Genomic DNA, 21,331 nt, shown 5'->3' with positions numbered 1-21,331 from the left:
TCTCAAAACTGTGAGAGAATAGTATAATAAACTGCCATATACCTATCACCTAGCTTTACCTACTCAAGGCCAGTCTTGTTTTAAATACAAGCCACCCCAACTATTTCTTGGCCCCCATGCCCCACATTTGTTTTGAAGCAAACCCCAGAGATATCATTTCATTTGTAAATACTTCAGTATGTATCTCTAAAAGAACTCTTTTAAAAACGTAACACCATTATCATACTTTAAAATTTCTTGATATCAAAAAATATCTAGTATATGTTCAAATTTAACCAATTGTCTCAATTTTCTTACCTAGCAGAAAACGATTTTATTATTTTTAGAGCTGACATTACAGAGAGAATAAAACTAAAACAAAGGTTTCATGAAAAAAGTGTAATAACCAATGATGGGTTCAAACTAAAATTCTAATTTATGCATATATTATTTTCACCAGATATATTTTTGTATTCTCAAATTATGTATTACAAATAATGCTCTATTCAAAGTTTCTATTGGATCTTAACTTATTTTTTTTTTAAATTTAACTGCTTTATTGAGATATAATTCACATCATTAAATCCACCATTTTAAGTGTACAATTCAGTATATATTTACAGAGTTGTGCAACCATCACTACTATGCAATTTCAGAGCATTTTCATCACCCAAAAAGAAACCCTATACCAATTACTAGTCATTCCCAATTTTCCCTCTCCCCTGAGCCTCTGGCAACCACTAATCTATATTCTATTTCTATGAATTTCTCTGTTCTGGACGTTTCATATAAATGGAATCATGTAATATGTGGTCTTTTGTGCCTGGCTTCTTTCACTAAATATGATATGCTCAAGGTTCATCTACGTTGTAGCATGTATCAGTACTTCATTCCTTTTTATTGACAAATAATATTCCATTGTATAGATGTACCATATTTTATATAGCCACTCATCAGTTGATGGAGATATTTGTATTGTTTCTAATTTGGGGCTACTATCTCATAAATTTTTTAGTTTATTTTTCATTCAAATCCAAATAAACTCCATACACTACAATTAGATGATATCCCTTGAGTTTCTTTTAGTCAATATGTTCTATCTATACGTTCCCTCTTCACTTCTTTCCCTTTTATTTGCTGAAGAAACAGAATTGTTTATCCTGTCGTTTCCCACTATCTAGATTTGGCTTATTCCTACAGTGTCATTTAACATATTTCTTTGTGTCCTGGATTTTCTGTAAATTAGTAATTAAATCTAGGCATGTGATTAGCTTCACAATTTTTTAGGGGGGCAAAAACACTTCATAGGTGGTATTGTCATCATATGTTTTTGATGTGTGAGCATCAGAACTACATAAATATTCTAGGTGCACATGTGCTTTTGTGGAATTCAATAGGCTAATATTTCAATTTAATTTCTAGTTCTTTTTTCATGAGGTTTTAATCCTCTGTTGGCTTGTCTGGCTTCTGTCCAGGTCTCTGGACAGACGGTTTCAGAGAATTCTGGGAGCATATAACACTGTACTTGTCCCATATACAAACTTACATGCCACTTCCCCATCCACCACAATACTCTGAAAGAACTTCCTAAAGTTAATCACCTTATGTTTGATATTTTACAACTTAAAAGAGGTTCAAAGTCACCAAATTTAACATTGCATTTCCTCTATCACGCTGATCTCTGGGAAACATCTATGATATACTTCATCCATAGAAGTACCCATCTGTTCCTATGCTTTAATTCACGTCTCTAAACCACTGTATACACAAAACAGTATACCCAATCAAATGTAACTTACCCAAGTTTTAGTATAGACTGACAGTCATTGAAAATCTAAATAGATCAAAGTCACCCATTTTACACACACACACACACATATCCCCAAGTAACTATAAGGCCTGATTTGTCTCTTTTAAAAAGTTACCTTTTCTGAATGACTAATGCTATAGCAGCTACAATGTATACAATGGCACCTGTGATATTGGAGCTTTTAAGACAACTCTGAACTTAAGTATGTTACAAAGTAGTTCATTCATACTTCTACAAGTTCAGTAAATGATTGAAGTAACAAGTTAGGGCAGGTTAACTTGAGCCAAAAATATTACATGCAAATAAAATTTTAAGTTCATACTTAACTCTAAATGCCAACTATGCAAAACATGCTTTGAAACATTTTTTTTGTCACCAAATTAACATAGCATATAGCTTTAGACTTTTGAAAGTTACTCACTTATTTTCCCTTAGACCATTATTCTGAATTAATACCAAACTCCTACGTAACTCTTTTCTCATAAACCTATTATGAGAACATTATTGAATGTACTTTATATTTCAACAACTTTTATTTATAAAACACTTATTGTAGTTGAAGAAAATCTCCATATGACTCTTAAACTTGTATACTACAGGGTCATTTTGTAAAATAAATGAAAAATAAAAGTAAAATACCTTAAAATGTCCTGTGCCTTCATTAGCACTGAAAAATGAAAGCAAAATTAATCAATAAAATATTTTAAACTACATATTTAATCATATAACACAGAAAAATGACATGAATATATTTGAGGAACATCAATTTAATTTTAAAACATGGTCACCTAACCCTTTATTTAGGAAATAAACAAAAGTAGCTACTTGTCATTTCTGCCACCTAGTGGTAAGCCAAAGACAGTGTTAGCCAGTATTTTATACTACTTTGTATATACTTCCAGAGTTAAAGTTATATTCTTGATATTTAGATTTCCCCACATGTAGCATTCTAGTGTTTTCCAGTTTAAAGTAAACCTTCTTTTTACTTTTTATTGTATCACAATTAATGTGTTTTTCTCTATAGTAAACTTCGTAAGATAGATTTCCTACAAGAAGGCGGCTATACTTCCTGTTGTTTTACTTGTAGCATAATCAACTGGCATGATTTACTCAGTTTGTCTTTCACCTAGAAGTGAAGAGATTTTTTGATTAAATCAATTACTTTTATATCATGAAGAGACAAGGGGCACTAATCTTTGTTGACCATCGACTATATACCAGGCCTTATACTAGGTCTTCATATATTATGCATGTTTTCATTTAGTCCTCACAATAGCCCTGCAAATCAGGCATTAGTAACCCCATTCTACAGATTAAGCTCAGAGAGGTTAAGTAACTTGCTTAAGGTCACAGACCTTGTACGTGACAAAGCTGGGATTCAAACTCTGGTGCACCTAACCTCAAAGCCCATGTTCTTTCTTCCCTATCATGTTGTGAAGAATAGGCATCATCTACAGAGTATTCTTATAATACAAATATAATAGAGAAATATATTTAAATTTTTGTTCTATTGTAAATGTATTTATATAAATACAAATACAATTTACATATACATATTATATATAAAAATAAATCTACTAAGATTATAACATAATCTTAAGAGTTATAAAATAAAGTATCCTATCCATTACAAGAATTATCTCTATAGAATTCATGATGTATGGGCATGTGGCTTTTGCTTGAATACCTTAACAGACAGAGAGCTTCTTAACTGACAAATCAGTCGATTCTATTTGTGGGCACCTTCATTAGAAACTGCTTGCTTGCACTGAATTAAATATGTTTCTCCCTGTAACTTATAACTACTGGTCCTAGTTTTACCTTTTGGTACTCTTATGAAATAGATTCAATCTTTCTTTTATGTGATAACACTAAAGATTTGACATTAATTTGAGGGGCTTATAATTACTTTCTCTTTTTCAGACTAAATGTTTTTGTTCCTCTGCTACCACATGACACGGTTTTCAAACCTTTTACTATTCTAGTTACACTTCAGTTTACCAACATCTCTCTTAAAATGTAGTGCCCAGCGCTGAACATAATATTCCAGTCAGACTAACACAGCACACAGGTGGATTCCACCTCCCTGTTTACTAAACACCATCCATCGAGTTTAAGATTGCATTAAATTTTTGCCATATCACACTTATCTCATGTGAGTCCATTTTCTTTCCTAGGCAGATATTGTATATACTACAGCACTATGAACTACTTTAACCTTTATTTTTGAATGATCCTATATTAATTTAATATTCATATAGTGATAATAGCTTAGACATGTTAGAAATACCATGTTGATTCTTACAACAATCCTGTGAGTTGCTCTTATAATCCCCATTTTAGATATACAGAAACTGATGATCAAAGAAGTTAAGCTACATCCCAAGGGTTACATACTTTGAGTTAGACTCTTCAAAGCCTATGCTCTTTCTATACACACTATACAGTCCGGCTGAGGTTGTTTCTTTTTACAATCGTCTATTTTAGATGTAGAAATGAAGAACCAAAAGGAGAAGTAAAAGACTATCTTAAGATCACAAAACACGCATATCCAATTTAGGAGGGAAATCTAATTTCATATTCCAGCAGTTAAAAAAAAAATCAGTCCACCAGCTGACCTACCTCAGTTGTTTTGCTCCTCCAATTCAAGTATATGATAATATGGAAAAATCTGCAAACCACTTGTTCCCTTTCTTGAACGAGCTTCCTTTGGGTTACCCTCAGTAGCCTGACTATTGTAGAAACACAAAAGCTTCTCCATGCAGTGAAAATGTGGGGATTTAATTCTGGGGACTGGGGACTTCAAGTGGACTCTGCCACTGGAAACTCTTTCAGAAGGACTCCCTGTCACACTGCAAACTTTCTTCCCCTTAACCACTTGAAACCAGATAAAAGACTATAACATGAGGTAGACAGACCACTCATCATAATCATCAAGGTTCAATTCTCATTTTACAGAGAGGGAAGCTGTAGCTCTAAGACGTTCAAACTAAAAGTTTCACAAGGGCAAGGGTCATGAATGACTTATTTAAACTGTATTCCCAGCAGCTGGTAGAATGCTGTGCTGGTACACAGCAGGACCTTAATAAATATCTTATGAATAAACAAAAAGCTATCTAATTTTACAAAGCTAGATGACTGAGGAACTAGGATGTACATCTAGATCTCCTTATTCCAAATGAGGGCTCTTTTTTCTACAGCAGGGAAGGTGTTATAATGTACAACTTTGACAAGTGGTAACGACTGCCTTGAACCCTGTGGTCAAGTCTCCCTCATTGGGAAAACTTGCCACGGCTAATTATTGATTTCTGCTGTGGGCACAGAAAGAGAGAATGGTGGCACACCTGTCACATGTTTGCCATCTTTGCATTACTGCCATTTTTCAAAAGTGCATCCCTGCTACTTTTCAAAAAAAGGTATAAAAATACTGATTTTTAGTTCCTACTGTGCATTAAGGGAAAGGTTACATTCCCCCAAAATAATTTTTTAGAAACATAAATCCTTTCAATTTTCAACTTTTAATTAACTAGACTTATTACATATCAAGTTACATGGTAAAAATTCAAATACAATGAAAGTGAAACTTTTCCCATCCCTGACTCAGACTTCAGTGTCCCTTTCCGGAAGCAACTGCCATTAACATTTTCCTGTTTGTCCTTTCAGGAATGTTCAGTGCATGTAAAAAACATGTACATGCACATATTTCCCACCACCCTCTTTTTATAAAAACATAAATGGGCACGTGCTATATATTCTCTTCCACATCTTGCTTTTTTCACTTAAGACATTTTGCGGATTTTTCCATATTACCATACATGTTATTATATTAGGACATATTCATATGCTATATATCATTTAACTAGTTCCCTTTTGGACATTTAGGTTGGAACACATTCTTTAATAACTGAAATTGCCGGCTTAAAGTTTGGTATTACATGGTTTCTTCTCATTCTTCCAAAGACATCTTTATTTCATTATCATCAGCCACTACTATGTGGGCTTTGAGGAGGCAGAAGAAAGATTTCACACCTCTTAGAAGTCCTGGATTTCATTTGAGAACACAGGATGAATACATAAATTGGATAAATACAAGCTAGATATTAAATAAATGATACAGGCAACCTAGAGTTATAAAGAGGAAGTGGCTGAGAAGTAAAACAGTCATCCATCAGTGACATAAAATGGAAAATCTAGATTTTCCAAGAAAAGAATTTTATTCTGTGAACTACGTAAGTATTTTGAAAACTACAGTTTGATAAGCGCCAACTTTGTGACCATGATAGCCTGTTTAACAATGTTGCAGTATAATGGAGTATACCATATGCTACAGTGCTTGAAAGAGGCAATTTATATGAATTAGAAAGATGTCCAACTACTTTGGAAAACAATTTGGCAAAACCAGCTAAAGTTGAACACAAACATATCCTAAGACTCAGCAAATTTACATTCACTGTTAGAGAACTATCTCACATATATACAAGGATATATGTACAAAAATATTTAAAGCACATTGCTTGTCACAGCAAAAAAAAAAAAAAAGGAAAAACTTAAATGTTCAACAGTGCAGAAAAAGATAAATTATGGTCTATTTATTTTAAGGGACTACCAGGCAATGGTGAAATGAATGAACTAGAGCGACACATTTCAACATGGGTAACTCACACAATGTTAAGTGAAAAAAACAAGTTGGAAAACTCAGTATGATCATGTAAAGTTCTTAAACGGGCAAAAACAATTCTACTATGGCTTAGGCATAGATATACTTGTGGTAAACATATAAAAAATGCAAGGGAATGACAATCATTACTTTTAGGAGTGTGGTTATTAAACTCTAAGGGAAGGAAGAGTGAACAGGAATAGGTAGCCAAGAGGCTTCGGCCATATTAGCATGGTTTATTTCTTAAGTGAGATGAAGATATAAGTGGTTATTGTACTGACCTTCAGATCTTTTTCTAAGTCTTAAATATTTCATAAATAATTTTTAAAAGGATATCAGAAAGTTTTTATTTTACCTGAGTTCAGAATGATTTCATAACAGTTGGGACTTTAAACATTCTTTATTTTAAGGTTAAGAGGTAGTGAGGTTTAGGGTACTCACCCAATGAACTCTAGTAATAAAGACATATCAAGTTCAGGTGGAATCCGAAACACTGATTCTAAGACTTTCTTAGATCTTCCTTTGCTTGAAGGGACGGGCTGTGGAACAGCTATTTGATAGCCAAACAAAAAAGTTGAGTTAGAACAAAAATTTCATAAACTGAGGTCTTTGAAAAATAATTACACAGATATCATAACTATGCAGACTATTTAACAGGTCAGAAAGCACTCAATCTCCTTTTCTTTAGTAACATCAGCTAATCTGTCACAGCCAGTGAAATTGGAGGCAAGCCTAGGGACCACTCCGCAATGGAAGGCAGACAAGTGTGGCTGGTTTATCAGGGCCGCAGAGAGAGCTCATCATAGCAGCAACCACAGATAATCCTTAACAAGCGCTATGTGCCAGGGCTCGGGGCTATTGCTCAACACTTGACATGCACCACCTCATTTAATCCTTGTTATAATCCCACAGCATAAGTACTACTGCTACTTTCTTTTTTCTTAACTGCAAAGAAACCGAGGTTACAGTTTAGTGAGATTAGGCAATTTGCCTAAAGTCACCCACGTAGTAAGTGGAAGAACCAGGATTTAAACCCAAATCTATCTAACTTCCATACTGTGACACTACTACCATCATCTAAAACACTGATGTTTGAGCAGTTACTATGTTCCAGGCACTGTTTTAAGTGCTTCGTATTACTCAATGTATCCTTACAACAATTTTATGAAGTGATATCATTATCCCTACTTTATAGATGAGGAAACTGAGACATTGAATTTACCAAATTCATACAGCTAGTAAAGCGGTAGAGCTAGGACCAAACTCAGACAATCTAGCTCCAAAGCCGGTACTCTTTAATTCTTATAAATAATTAAATTGGATTACACTACATCATTATCTTCAAAACCTCTCTCTCTTTGATCATAAAATAACCAGCTACCACCAAAAAAGAACCTCAAAGGAAGTAAATTTTATTGTTAGTATTCTTTAATCTATAAACACATTATGGTATACACCCAAACTTACCAGGTTTAGGTACTTCTAGACCTCTTTCTTTATAGAAATCATGCATTTGCTTTTTTTCTCCTAAAAAATGATAAAACATAGACTAAATTACACTTAAAATGTAACTGGTAGAGTCAGCAGAGATTCTGGGATTCATAACTATGTAATAAAATAAACTTACTTTCCTCTAGATTGATCACTAATTTGTACACTATGTCTTGTAATTGTCGGTCCAACCTAATAAAAGGAAAGGATGGAGAATACCTCAGAATTCAGAAAAATGCATTTGGGTACAGAAAGACTAACGCTCTTTGTAAGTACTGTTTTTCCTTGGGAGTAGATATCTCCTTTCTCAGAGGTGAGTTACTTTTAGGTAGTAGCACTCATAGCTCACCTAAGAGAACCTCAAATAATTATATGTAATCATAATTATAAGTAATCAGAGACTCTTGAATGGTCTGCTAAATTATTTATGTGCTGTCCTTATTCCCTTGATAAGAATGTGTGCTTAAAAGCAGATACTGTGTTTTGAACTTCTGTGTATCATCGGCAAAGCACTCGTCTATGAAGGTAGTAAAAATGAAATAAATGAACAAATTAAAGCAATCCACTTTTAGTATTTTTCTTCCCTTAGAAAACTGAGCATGAATTGAAAATCTGATTAATAAACCACAATGACCTATGAAAGATAAGCTTTTCTAAAGAGGCCAGTTGTTTCAGGTATTACTCTCAGAAAATAGAATTCTAAATATACTGAAAATGACAAGCTTAAACTGGCCTCATTAACTTGAGTGATGAAATTAAAATCCTCAGGAAAAAAGACCTGTGCCTCTTTTTATTTATTTATTTATTTTTTTAAATCCCCAGCAGATATCACAGTGCCTGGTACACAGTAAGTACTCCATAAGTATTTCTTTAAAGAATATGTAGTTCCTTTTCTTCTAATTTTGAGATAGGTCAAGATTTTAGTTCCCAAAACACAACTTCAAAACACAACTTTCAGAAAAAGTATACTTAAAATATAAATTTTACTTATATACTCCTCTTACCTTATGTTGTAAAGAGGCTGTGTCTGATGTACTACTATGTTGCATTTTGGACATCTGTTGCTATAGTAAAAATGTCTTACAATGCAGCTTTTACAAACTGTTGAAAAAGAGAATGCTTAAATTAGGATGCTTTCGAGACATTTCAAAAATTGAATATATTATTTGGAAATGCGAACTACATGCTTACATGTATGAAGACATTCTGTAATGGTAGTTGCATCTATTAAGTAACCTTTGCAAATGGAACACAAGATGTATGGGGTCAGCTCAGAGAGATTAATCAGGCGCTGCAAATGCAATGGAAATAATCATAAAATACAAGTGCTTGCCTTGTCACATTTTTAAGCCATAATCCCCAAATTTTACAAACAATATGTAACTTACTTTGCAACACAGAAACATGTTCCAGTACCTCCAACCCTTCAAAATACTGCTGAAAGTTACAATAACATGGGGGGGAAAAAAACCAATGTTTCAAAAATACCTTTGTTTGGCTATACTGTATATTGCCAGATGAGGGGCATTTTACTTTATGAATTACTCACAAAATGGGCAAACTTTCCAGATACTGGTGTTTAAGTTTAATACATTAATTCTGACTGGCTAGGTGTTTTACCTAACTTGATGAAGTATGCGCTACCACATTAAAAAACCAAACCAAACCCAACTTCCCAATTAGAGACTGACTAGGTGGGAAAGGGTTCCCCATCCTCTCCACACCGCGTAGAAATGGACAGTTTTCCCCCCCCCTGACTGTCAGCTCCTGGAAGGCAGGAGCACGGTACCCTTGGCGCCTACTCGCCCGGCACACAGTTGCTTCAATAATTATTTACAGGACGAGTGAGTCAGAGCCGGGGAGCCCAAGTGATCCGCAGGAGCCTCACGAAATGAGTCGGCAAGGAATCGGGCGGGACGGAAGGCCGGTCCTCGCCACATGCCTAGGCGGACATGGTGGGCAGGGTGGAGGTCGACGCCAGTGCCACGGGCTGCAGCGGCGAGCCCGGGGCTCCGCGGGGCTGAGGCGGGGGCGGCCCCGCGGGGCGGGCAGGGGTGCACATACCTCTTCCTCGTCCTCGGATTCCGGCCGGCCCCCCTCCAGCCTCAGCGAGAAGTGGCTCATCTCTTCCTCCTCCTCCTCCTCTTCCTCCTCCAGCTCCTCATCCTCTTCCAACTCCTCGTCCTCGTCCTCGAAGCGCCCCCTCAAGCGGCCCAGGCTGCGCTCCGGCTCCAGCTCAGGGGGCCGGGAGCCCGAGCAGCCGGGAGCCCCCGCCTCGGGCAAAGGCAGCGGACCCTCCTCACCCGCTGCGGGCGCCGGGGTGAGGGCAGGCGGGGAGACGGGAGGCGGAGGCGGCATGGCTGCGGCTCCCTCCGCCTTCGCAGCGCCCGCGTTACCCGTCGTCACCACCGGGACCCCCTCCATGCCGGGGTCAGAGACAAGGCGAGGCGAGACCAGGCGTCTGGTTAGCGCGGGAGTTCAGCCAGCCTGCCTAGCCTACCGATGCGCAGGCGCGAGAGACCTGCAGGGCCCGCTGGGAAATGTGGTTCACTGGGTCTCACCTCGGTCACGGCGTCAGCGGAGCCGCTCAGGTGTATAGGGCGGGGCTTGCGGGCCGCATCTGAGGAATCTCACGCAGTTTTTCCTTTGTGAGGGTGGACGCTCCCTTCACTGCCTTGGAAAAACTGCAAAATTGGTATCGTTTCAGACAGCAATATTCTGTCTGCATCGATTGATGCGCAGGGCTCTGAAATAGGTGCTGTAATGATGTTGCATTAAGAAGAATAATGATTTCAGTTTGAGTACCAATTACGCGTTTCTTTCATCCAAGATTATATGCATTAGAAAGTATGAAGGTTCTATTTTGAAATATGTAAGTTTATTTATTTGGAGGAATTAGATCTATTTATTTGGAGGAATTAAAAATTTCCAGAGTGGAAATTTAGTCGCCATTTGAAGATCATCCATGATTCCCCAATACATAACGGAAAGTCAATTATGTTTCATTCAACAAACATTTATCGACGGTCTTCTGTAGCAGGAACCGAGACCTACCCACGTACCCCTCCCTCCCACACACAATTTTATTAGGAGAGAGATTTGGAGTTGGAGTACTTAATCCTTGCTGACTAAGATAGTGCCAGCTAATGTCATGATGCTTGCAAGCCAGATTCAGGAAGGAGTCAAATGCTTCTTAACGAAAGAGTGCTGGGGGGAGGGGCGATATCATATTTAAGAGACAATGTGTTGTCATTGAATAAAATGAATACTAATTTGGGTGTACATACCTCTTAGGGAACTGGTGAAGAAATCAAGTCACTGTGCTCATTTAACCTGGGTGAAAGGAAAGGCTTTCTATCTATGATTCAAAATCCAGATGCAATAAAATAAAGATTGGTAAGTTTGATTTTATAAAAACAACACTTCTGCATGGCCCCCAAATTATAAACAATGTCAAAAGACAATGCACAAACTGGGAGAAAATATTTGCAACACATATCTCAGATTAAGAACCTAATAGATAAAAAAAATCTTAAACATTAGGGAAAAAAGATAAAACTTAATGCCCCAAAGTAATATAAAAACAGCTCCAAAATATGAACAGATGTTCAAATTCTCCAACAAGATAATTTGAACAAGAAGCTCTTCGCTCTGTATTTCCCAATGAATACAGGTAAAGACCTGGACAGAATGCATGGAATAGCTAGCTGTCTGAAGACTCTAGAATGCAAATGGTAACAGGCAGGTTAGGGAAGGAAACAGAACTCAAAGTACCTCTGAACCATCAAATATATGGTGATGGAAGGAGAACTGACTCTGGGTGATGAACACACAATGGGATTTATAGATGATGTAATACAGAATTGTACACCTGAAATCTATGTAATTTTACTAACAATTGTTACCCCAATAAATTTAATTAAAAAAAAAAAAAGTACCTCTGAACCATCACTGCATTTCCCATTTTGTCTTTCCTCTGGTATCTCCTGGCCTGGTCCCCAAACAAGCTGAAACTCAGAACTGTGCACCAGTTGTGGACAGATGGAATCCCAAGAGGTATCTTCTATTCTGGTCTGAGGGGCAGGAAAAGGGGCATCTGTAGGTGATAGAGAGTAAGGAAAATCCAAAATCTCCTTTGTATTTTCCCATTCTCTCTCACACAGTCCACAGGCAAATCCATAGTGGCAATGGAAAGAATACTAGCAGTGGAAGCCAGGCAGGCACCTAAAAACTCTGAAAGGAGAACTCTTTTCTCAAAAGCAAGAGAAGATCCCCAGTGTTGTTTTCACTGCATATCCTCTTGCCTCTTGGCCCCAAGGCAGTTGCATTTGCAGGGAGTGCAGAGCAAGGAAACCAAAGTTTACTCCCTTTTCGAGCCAGAGGACTAGAAAGGGAAGTCTGGGGAGGCTAAGAAGATCAACAAAATGGTCCCATAAAATTGTATATGAACTTCTGGGCACATCCTCAAGCTGCATAGACATGGATCTGAGCCTAATCAATGTTCCACAGGTTTTGAGAACTGATATACAAGGTAGACCACTGGCCAAAAATTTTCTTAATTTGATAAAAGGCATTTATAAAAACCCCATAGTAAACATCATACTTAATAGTAAAACAACTAAGTGCTTTCTCCCTAAGGAACAAAGTGAGCTTGTGCATATCCACTTTTATCTCACCATATTCAACACCATTTTGTAAGTCCTAGCCAGGGCAATAAGGCAAGAAAAAGAAATAAAAGGCATACAGATTTGAAAAAATATAATAAAACTGTGACATAATAAGAAATATGTACTTGGTCTTGTGGTGGGGGCACCCTTTCCTGGTATACAGGAAATCTGTGAAGTGGTGTCGTTTTGTAAGATAATGAGATGGCTGGTGGCTGAGGACGCCTGGATAGCCTCAATATGGGGTCTGGTTGCCAAGGGAACCAGCCATGTGATTCCAGGGTTGGAACTTTCAGCCCCACCCTGGTATATCTGGAGAGGGAAGAGGTGCTGGAGGTTGAGTCAATCACTAATGGTCAATGATTTAATCAATCATATCTACACAATGATGCCTACATTATAAACCCTAACTGAAGGGTACAGAGAGCTTCTGGGTTGGTCAACACATGGAGGTTGCTGGGATGGTGGTACTCCTGGTTTGGGAAGGGACACTCCATAGTCCCATACCTTGGGACTTGAGGAACCCATAGCTTGCTCTATGCATCTTTTCCATCTGGATATTCCTGTGTTGTAGCCTTTTATAATAAACCAGTAACCTACTAAGTAAATTATTTTTCAGAGTTCTGTGAGCTGTTCTAGTAAATTGTCAAAATTGAGGAGGGGGTCATGGGACCCCAACTTTATAATTAGTTGATCAGAAATATGGGAGACCTGGACTTGTGACGGGCATTTGAAGTTAGCAGGGGAAGCAGTCTTGTGGAATTGGGCCCTTAATGTGTGGGATCTGACGCTAACTACAAATAGTGTCAGAATTGAATTGTAGGACCCCAGTTAGTATTGGATAATTGGTCAGTGTGGGGAAAAAAACCCATACATCTGGTGTCAGAAGTGTTGCGAATAGAGAAGAAATAGTGTTTTCCCTCTTACTGTCCCCATTCACAGATAGCATGATTATCACTAAAGAACACACACAAAAAAACTTCTAGAACAATTAAGTGATTTAAGCAAGGTCACGGGATACCAAGGCAACATGCAAAAATCACTATTTGTATATACTAGCAGTATACTAGCATACTGCTGCTGTATACTAGCATATGAACAATTTGGCATTTAGTTTTACCATCCCTAGGAAACCAATATACAACCCAAATATTCTTCACCAGGTGAAAAGACAAACTGTGGTACATCCATACAATGGAATACTATTTAGCAATTAAAAGAAATGAAACACTGAAACATGAAGCAACATAAATGAATCTCAGAGGCATTATGCTGAGTGAAACAAGCTGGTATCAAGAAGTTACATACTGCATAATTCCATTTATATGACATTCTGGAAAGGGTAAAACTATAGGAACAGAGAAGACATCAGTGAGGTTAGAGGTGGGGGAAGGATTTGACTACAGAGGGAGTTTGTAGAGTGATGGAATTGTTCTGTATCCTGAGTGTGATGGTGGTTACACAAATCTATAAGATCTGTTGAAATTCACAGAACTATTAATATATGCAAAAAAGATTCAATTTTACTATATGTAAATTAAATAATGATGATGATAAACCACACTGAGATACCATTTCTTACCTATCAGAATGACAAACAATTAAAAAGTGACAACACAATTCTATTCACGAGACTGTGAGTGAGCAGTCCCTGTGCATTGCTGATAGATAGGATTGCTAATTGGTAGAAAAGTTATGGAACACAACTTAGAAACATCTGGGAAAACAACATGTGCATTTATCTTTCGATCTACCAATCACTCTTCTAAGAATTTATTCTGAAGATATAATCCAATAATACAAAAATATATATACAAAAGTTTATTCACTGCAGCAGTGTATGTAATTGCACAGTATTGGAAACCAGCTAAATGCCCACACAGGAGGGTGGCTGAATAAACAATTGAACATCCACAAGATGGCATACTATGCAGCTCTAGAAAAAGAAAAGAATGAGTAAACTATCTAAAAACCGTGGTGGAGTGATTTCCAGGATACACTGATAAGTGAAAAAAGCAAAGTACAAAAGGGTATCTATAGTATGCTACCTTTTGTTTAAGAAAGGAGAAAGAAGAAAATATACATGCATCTGCATATTTGAGCAACAATTAACACAAGGATAAACCAGTTACTAATAAAATTTGTGTAACCCCAGCCCACTCAGAGTATGGTTGGAACCTCTAGTGTAGTTGGAGTGGGGTGGAAAGGATAGAAGGAATGGAAATGACATTTCTCTGAATGTAACTTTTTTGTATAGTCCTGACTTTCACATAAAAAAAACAAAACAAAACATCAACAAGGATGGGGAACCTTGTACAACTGAATACAAAGATAAATAAATGAACCAAACCATATTTCCAGTGAATAAGATAACCACTGTGAAGGGCGTGGAAGGGGAAGAACTAACCCAAATTACTTTTGAGCACAAGATTTGGACTATATGTCCTCAGGCTACAAACAAAAGTATAGAAAGTCCTCCTTTGCTCAGTTCTGATATTTATGAATTTCAATTACCACCATTTAGTCAAATAACACTAGACCCTAATAACAATGTTCAAATTTCAGTTACCATGAGCAATTGCCTAAAGTATAAATTTTACTACCAGCCCTTGAGTCCACAAATCTCTAAGTAAACAACAGAGGCACATCAGGATAAAGGCCATCACCTCACTACTTTAAAGTTGGCTGGTGATTGGTCACTGCACTTCTACTATCAGTTGTAGGTGTCTTCTTCTCTGCCAGCGATAAATTTATGACAACTTACAAAAATGGGTAATTGAAAGAAGGAATTGGCCAACAAAGATGAGAGTGTAGTAAAGAAAGGAAAAAGGATAATGCTGAAAGTGAAAATCCAATCTATCACAAATGGAGTCAGCAAAGGCAAATTTATCAACACAGAGGAGGAAAATGGCTGTGATGAAAAGAATGAAGATGTATCAGAGGAGGTGATGCCAGCGTAAAACTTGACATTAAAGAAACTCTCAGAGATATTTCACAGCATTGAAAGCACAAAAGATAAAATGTTGGAAACTGATCCAGACTTAGAAAGGAGTATGACAATTTGCCAAGGCACAGAAAAAATGCTCTGTATATTAAGTTATACAAAAAGGCAAAAACTTGCAAACTATTCTTGATAAGTTTTTTTTTTTACAAAGAAATAAAGCACTTTAACCTTCTAAAGTTTTAATTTAGTGTGCCAAATAAGTATTAGTTTTCCTATGTTTTTCATTTCTCTATACATTTATAGTCAACAAAGAGAGTGTTTAATATTTTCATGAAAAAGTTTTAAAAGTTAAGGAAAAAATTATGTTTGCCATTGGTTATTAAGATCACTATGCATGGTATTAAGCTGCAAAATTATTTTTATGGTCTTACACTACTGTGAAAAGTGAGAATTGCCAGTATTCCAAAAATTATTGAACTCTATTCAGTAGACTTCTTTTTCTCAGAGACATGGGTTAGCAATTCTGAAGCTACTTTCTGTACATTCTAAGACTGAGCAAATAAGTAAATACATTGTGAATAATAAAAGACAGATTTATCACTCTTGGAAAAGAGTGTTAGAACTATGGAAAAGAGACAGGAAAGGATAAACTCTGCGTTGTTGGATTGGAATTAGAGATATCCAAGGTGACCTCAGGTAAATGTATGTAGGGAAATGTACATAGATGTGTGTAAGTAAACATACATACATACGTGTATTTCTCAGCTTTGTCCACTGAGAGGGCGTAGAAGAAATGACACACCTAGTACCCTGTCCTTGGCTTCTAATGCCACTAAAAGAAACCAAGTTTCCGTGGAGGAATGGCTGATTCCAGGTTTGCAGCAGGAAAAAAATAAGAGGGACTTATAACCTCTTATTGTGCTAGAAAAGAAGGAAGTGCTCAAAGAACAAAGGGTCATGTCAAAAGAACACAGAAGCCAGTTTGAGGGAGCTCCTACTAGTTAAATCTGGGACAAATTGTACATCAAAATAAAAATTAGGACAGTAACAGATGGTAATTTATTGAATATATTCAGTCCATGCTGATATAACTAAATAAATGGAGAGAAGGGAAAGCGCCTCCTTAAATTAGAAAGCCAACTCATAAATGTAGAAGGAATAATGGAATTAGAAAATCACTATTTGGTAACCATCATATGAATAATTGATACAGGCCAAGAATCATCAATGGATGTTAAAACTGGTGAGCGAAAGTTTGAGAGGTAATAGGATGTTTACATAGTTTCAAAATATCTGGCATTCATCACTTTAAGCAAATTATCAAAGTTTACATTGATAGTAATGGGAGTAAATCCACAGCCACATGGTTCCTGATACGATGCACTGAGAACTCAGCATCACTTCTGTACTATTCCTGCCGAAGATGAGACAGATTAAACCTGAATCAATCCATGAGGAAACATGAGACAAATTCAAATTGAAGAACATTCTCTATAAATTGACTGGCCTGTACTCTTCAAAAATATATGTTATAAAATACAAAAAAAAAGAGGGGGTGGGGAAATATTAAAAAAAATACAAAAAAGGGATTCAAATTAAGCTATAGAGATACGACAACTGCATGCAATGAATAATCTTGGATTTTTCTTTGCTATAAAGGATATTGTTGAGACAGAAAAATCTGAGTAAGGTCTGTAGACAATTATTGAGACAAGAGTATTGTATCAATGTTTATTTATTGACTTGGGTAATTATCCTTTGGTTATGTAAGAAAATGTCATTTTGAGAAAATACATACTGAAGTATTTAGTGGTAAAGGGACATCATGTCTGCAACTTACTACTCTTAGTAATGCAGAAAAAACATGTACATATACATTTTTTTCTGAACTACTAAGTTGAGTTGAACTAAGTCTGAACTCTATATCTGTACCTAGAGAGCTCTATATCAGTGTATCTATCTATCTATCTATCTATCTATCTATCTATCTATCTATCTATTTATCTATCTGTCTATCTGTCTATCTATCTATAGAGAGACAGAGACAGAGACAGAGAAGGATAAAGCATATGTAGTAAATGTATCGTTTGGGGGAATGTGGATGATGGGTATCTGGGAATTCTTTGTACTATTCTTGCAACTTTCTTGTAAATCTGAAATTGTCAATTAAAATTTTTTAAAAAATAAATTAAACCTGGAAAGAATAATAAAAATGAAGTAGAGGAGGAGGTAGTGGCAATAGAAGAGTCAAGGAGGGGCCAGAGGTAGAAGGAAAACAAGGAAAAGTTTGGGTCCCAAGATTCAGGAGAAAAGGTAATTTCAAGAACATGTGAGCAAAGTGGTCCCTGGATTTGTCTTTAAATATGGATGTTCCTCAGAATTCTGTTCTAGATCTTCTTCATTTCTTGGTCTGTGCAATATCTTGGGTAATCTTATTCACTCACATGACTTCAGATGGTAGTCTATATGCTGATTTCCAAATCAATGTCTCTGGCCCAGATTTTTCTCCTTACTAACCCATAAAATGCTTCCGCCTACTGGCCAGCAAAACTTGCATGACCTCTAGGGGGCCTCAAATTCAACATGTCAAAAACCAAATTCATAGTTTTCTTCCCTAACCAGGTTGTTCTTAGTCATCCTCTCAGTCACCCTCGCCAAATGCCTAGAAATTATTCTCACAATAAACTTTGCCTTCCTCTCCCAAATTTAAATATGAAGTCCTGTGTCTCCAAAACCTATATATTTTATGCATTTATTCACATGTCCTCCTCCAATTATACCTCTAATAAAAATTACTCTAGTCTCGGGATTTCCAACTGCAGGTCAATTTAAAATTAATTAAACTAAAATCAAGCTACCAGTGTGAGTTTAAATTCAGAAACTAAACAAGATGGTAAACTCTCACTGGTGGCTGTTTCCTCCATCACACCCAACCCGAGAGATGGCATAGAAATTGATAGATCGGTAAAAACTTTGAAAACCCTGAAGGTGTGTATGTGCGTGCACGCGGGTTGTCAAACAGGTAATGATGAAGCCCAGACAGTGATACCACAGGCTTTCCCCCTTTTGGGGCATCCCTCACATTCTCCCTCTGGGTAAATGCATCAGCCAAGGTAAATGATACCTCCAGGGAAATACAAATTAATGAGGAAAAGTAATGAGATATAGAAAAAAGTGCAACTCCCATTAAAGTAAGAAAAACCGAACAATCTAAAGTAAATGTAACAGGTTAAATGCATCAGATGGAAAGGTAATTTAAATAATACATATCCTCAAAGAAAAAAAAATGAGTTCATATTGTATACATCAGGGTTTTTCACCCTTGGCATTATTGACATTTTGAGACAGAAAATTCTTTGTTGTGGTGGGGTTGGGGCTGTCTTGTGCATTGTGGGAAGTTTAGCAGCACCCCTAGCTTCTACCCTCCAGATGCCAGTAGCACAACCATGAGTTGTGACAACCAAAAGTGTGTCCAGACATTGCCAAATGTCCCCCCAGGATATGTGGGGGACAAAATCACCCAACTGGTTACTTGAAGCAATAAATCATGAACCAGTTTAACATACTATGAAAAATATAATGGTTGAAGTAAATAACTCAATAAATGGGTTGAGTAGCAGTATGGATGTAGGCCAAGAATCAATTACTGCGCTGAAAAATCAGGTTGAGGAACTCTTCTAGGAGGTATCTGGGAAAGGTAAACATGAAAATACTAAAGTTAACAGACCTAGAGTATATAACTATAGTATCTACATCCTACGAATCCAAGAAGGGGAAAATGGAGGGGAGGAAATATTTGTAGATATAATGCTTACTAAATGCCTAGCACTGAAAAAAAAAAAAAATCTCAGATTGAAGGGGTACATAAAAGGCAAATCAGGATAGACAGAAAAAAAGTCTAATCTTGGATACATTAGCATGAAATGAAAGAACATCAAAGAGAAACCCAAGAAAAAGCAGCTCTTCTATGAAGTAATGAGATACAGATTGACACTGGACCTCTTAAAGCATCCCAAAAAGAAAGTAGGAGAATGGGAAAGATCATAAAAGAAGGGGAAGAATCAAAAATTAATAGTGGACCTTATAGGCATTCAATAAATTTACCTCTATTGAACTGTAACAGGAAAAACCATTGTACTTAGAGTAAATTACCTCTGCTGAAGTCCCAACCCAGGTTTTTTGGAAAGAGAAAAAGCCAGTAATAGGTGGCTCCCACAGAGGGAAAGCGAGTGGCTGTACTTTTGTGAGTCCAGTATCAGGGCTTCAGTTGTAGAGGTGGATCCAGTTCCCAGGACCTGATTTGAGACTAATGTATGCATCAGAATACTAATGTACTATTCATAATGGGGTAAAACATCTTTCCAGGGGATAATAGTAAGCCTGGGCTTGTTATTCATGGTATCTCTTATCTATCTACTAAGTGCTCAGTTAATTACCAATTATCAACTACTGAATACTGAATCAGAAAAAAATAATTGAATGATCCTGAGGAAAAGGATGAATTCTCCCCAGGTCATAAGCATGTACCATCAGATTCAGGTTCTGTCAGTGCTAAGTAAATGCTAACCAGTTCTTGCTCATCTTTCCCCAACTCTCACCCCATGTTTCATCTTACTTTAGCTATCCAATTAGATTAGTTTTATATTTTAGTCATGAGATTACCTTGAATATCATGATTGGACTTTCATAACAAACATTTACAGAACACCTTTTAAGGTTAAGTAAGAACAACCAGTAGCTATTTATTACATATTAGGTATCGTATGTACATGGTATCATTTAATCCTCATACAACTTTTTGAGGTTAAGTACTATTATTATCCCTATTTTAGAAATTGGGCAACTGGGGTAGAGTGAGTTAAGTAACTTGCTCCAGGTCATTCAGCTAGTAATCAGGGTCAAAGAAAGCTAGTAAGACCTCAAAACTAAACCTGAATAACTGTGCTAGATCTTCCCCATGTCCCAGGCTCACTTTTCTTGTCTGCACCTTTCCCACAGAGTTGTGAGATTCAAGTGAGATAAAATATTCAGCAGGGTTTTTATAACCTATGAGGCATACTGCAAAATGGCATATACTATTTTAAAATATACAATTAAAATGCAGAAATTTTACAATTTGTAATAATGGATAACACAGTATGAATACAGAATATACACATTTCACAATCACAAAATACAGATATTTAGAAACTTTTTATTGAAATATAGCATATATGCTGTTAAGTTCACAAAGCTTAAGCACGCAGCTCGATTAATTTTTACAAAAGTAAAAATTGCAACAACAAAAAAAGTTACCACCATTTAGATCAAAATACAAAACATTACCAGTATCTCAGAAGCCTTCCTTTGGCAAACGGTATATGCTTTTGAGTTAAAGACCTGGATTCAAATCTTGAAACGTTCACTTTCTTGTTGAGTGACTTGGCAAGTTATTTAACCTCTTTGCGTCTCCGTTGAGCCACCTGTAAAGTGAGGACAACAGTACCTTATAAAATTGTTGAATTAAAAGTCATATAATGTAAAACGTCTATCACAGTGCCTGAATATAGCAGTTGGTTTGCAATAAGTGGTAATTATTTTCAGGCAAAAGCAATAGGCGGTCGCCATCTCCAATTTCCTGCTTTTCTGTCACTCACTTTTGAAAGTTGCTCTCGCTCGTGTTCTTTTTCTCCTTCTTCTCGCCCCTCCTACTGCCGTAAATCGCCCCCCTGAGCTGTCGTAAAATGCTCATCCCCGCCCTCCATGTGGCGAAAACTCAATCACACTTGACGGCGCGAGGTGGCTCA

General features: G+C 36.7%; 1 protein-coding gene across 7 annotated transcripts in view; it reads right to left on the bottom strand.

The window, feature by feature from the left end:
• PCGF6 (polycomb group ring finger 6) overlaps nucleotides 1–21,331 on the bottom strand; it is a 35,242-nt gene extending 13,911 nt beyond the window's left edge. For 2 of the 7 annotated variants that reach the window (XM_019725042.3, XM_074339112.2), the window contains exons 1-10: nucleotides 20,871–21,331; nucleotides 11,876–12,010; nucleotides 11,225–11,270; nucleotides 10,002–10,621; nucleotides 9,129–9,228; nucleotides 8,942–9,038; nucleotides 8,074–8,129; nucleotides 7,914–7,973; nucleotides 6,888–6,996; nucleotides 2,429–2,456 (exon numbers count right to left, since the gene is read on the bottom strand). In XM_019725042.3, the coding sequence (XP_019580601.2) occupies nucleotides 2,429–2,456; nucleotides 6,888–6,996; nucleotides 7,914–7,973; nucleotides 8,074–8,129; nucleotides 8,942–9,038; nucleotides 9,129–9,228; nucleotides 10,002–10,361 (810 nt within the window). In that variant the 5' untranslated portion in view covers nucleotides 10,362–10,621; nucleotides 11,225–11,270; nucleotides 11,876–12,010; nucleotides 20,871–21,331. Of the gene's footprint in view, nucleotides 1–2,428; nucleotides 2,457–6,887; nucleotides 6,997–7,913; nucleotides 7,974–8,073; nucleotides 8,130–8,941; nucleotides 9,039–9,128; nucleotides 9,229–10,001; nucleotides 11,830–11,875; nucleotides 12,034–20,870 lie in introns of those variants that run through there. The other 5 variants (XM_074339108.2, XM_088791869.1, XM_074339109.2 and 2 more) reach the window with 5 other exon arrangements.

This window comes from Rhinolophus sinicus, chromosome 15 (assembly GCF_057876585.1).
Source record: "Rhinolophus sinicus isolate RSI-liver-muscle chromosome 15, RSI-T2T, whole genome shotgun sequence".
Classification (NCBI taxonomy): Eukaryota; Metazoa; Chordata; class Mammalia; order Chiroptera; family Rhinolophidae; genus Rhinolophus; species Rhinolophus sinicus.
Note: the sequence above shows the minus strand (reverse complement) of the source record. Positions and strands in the feature narration are given on the sequence as shown.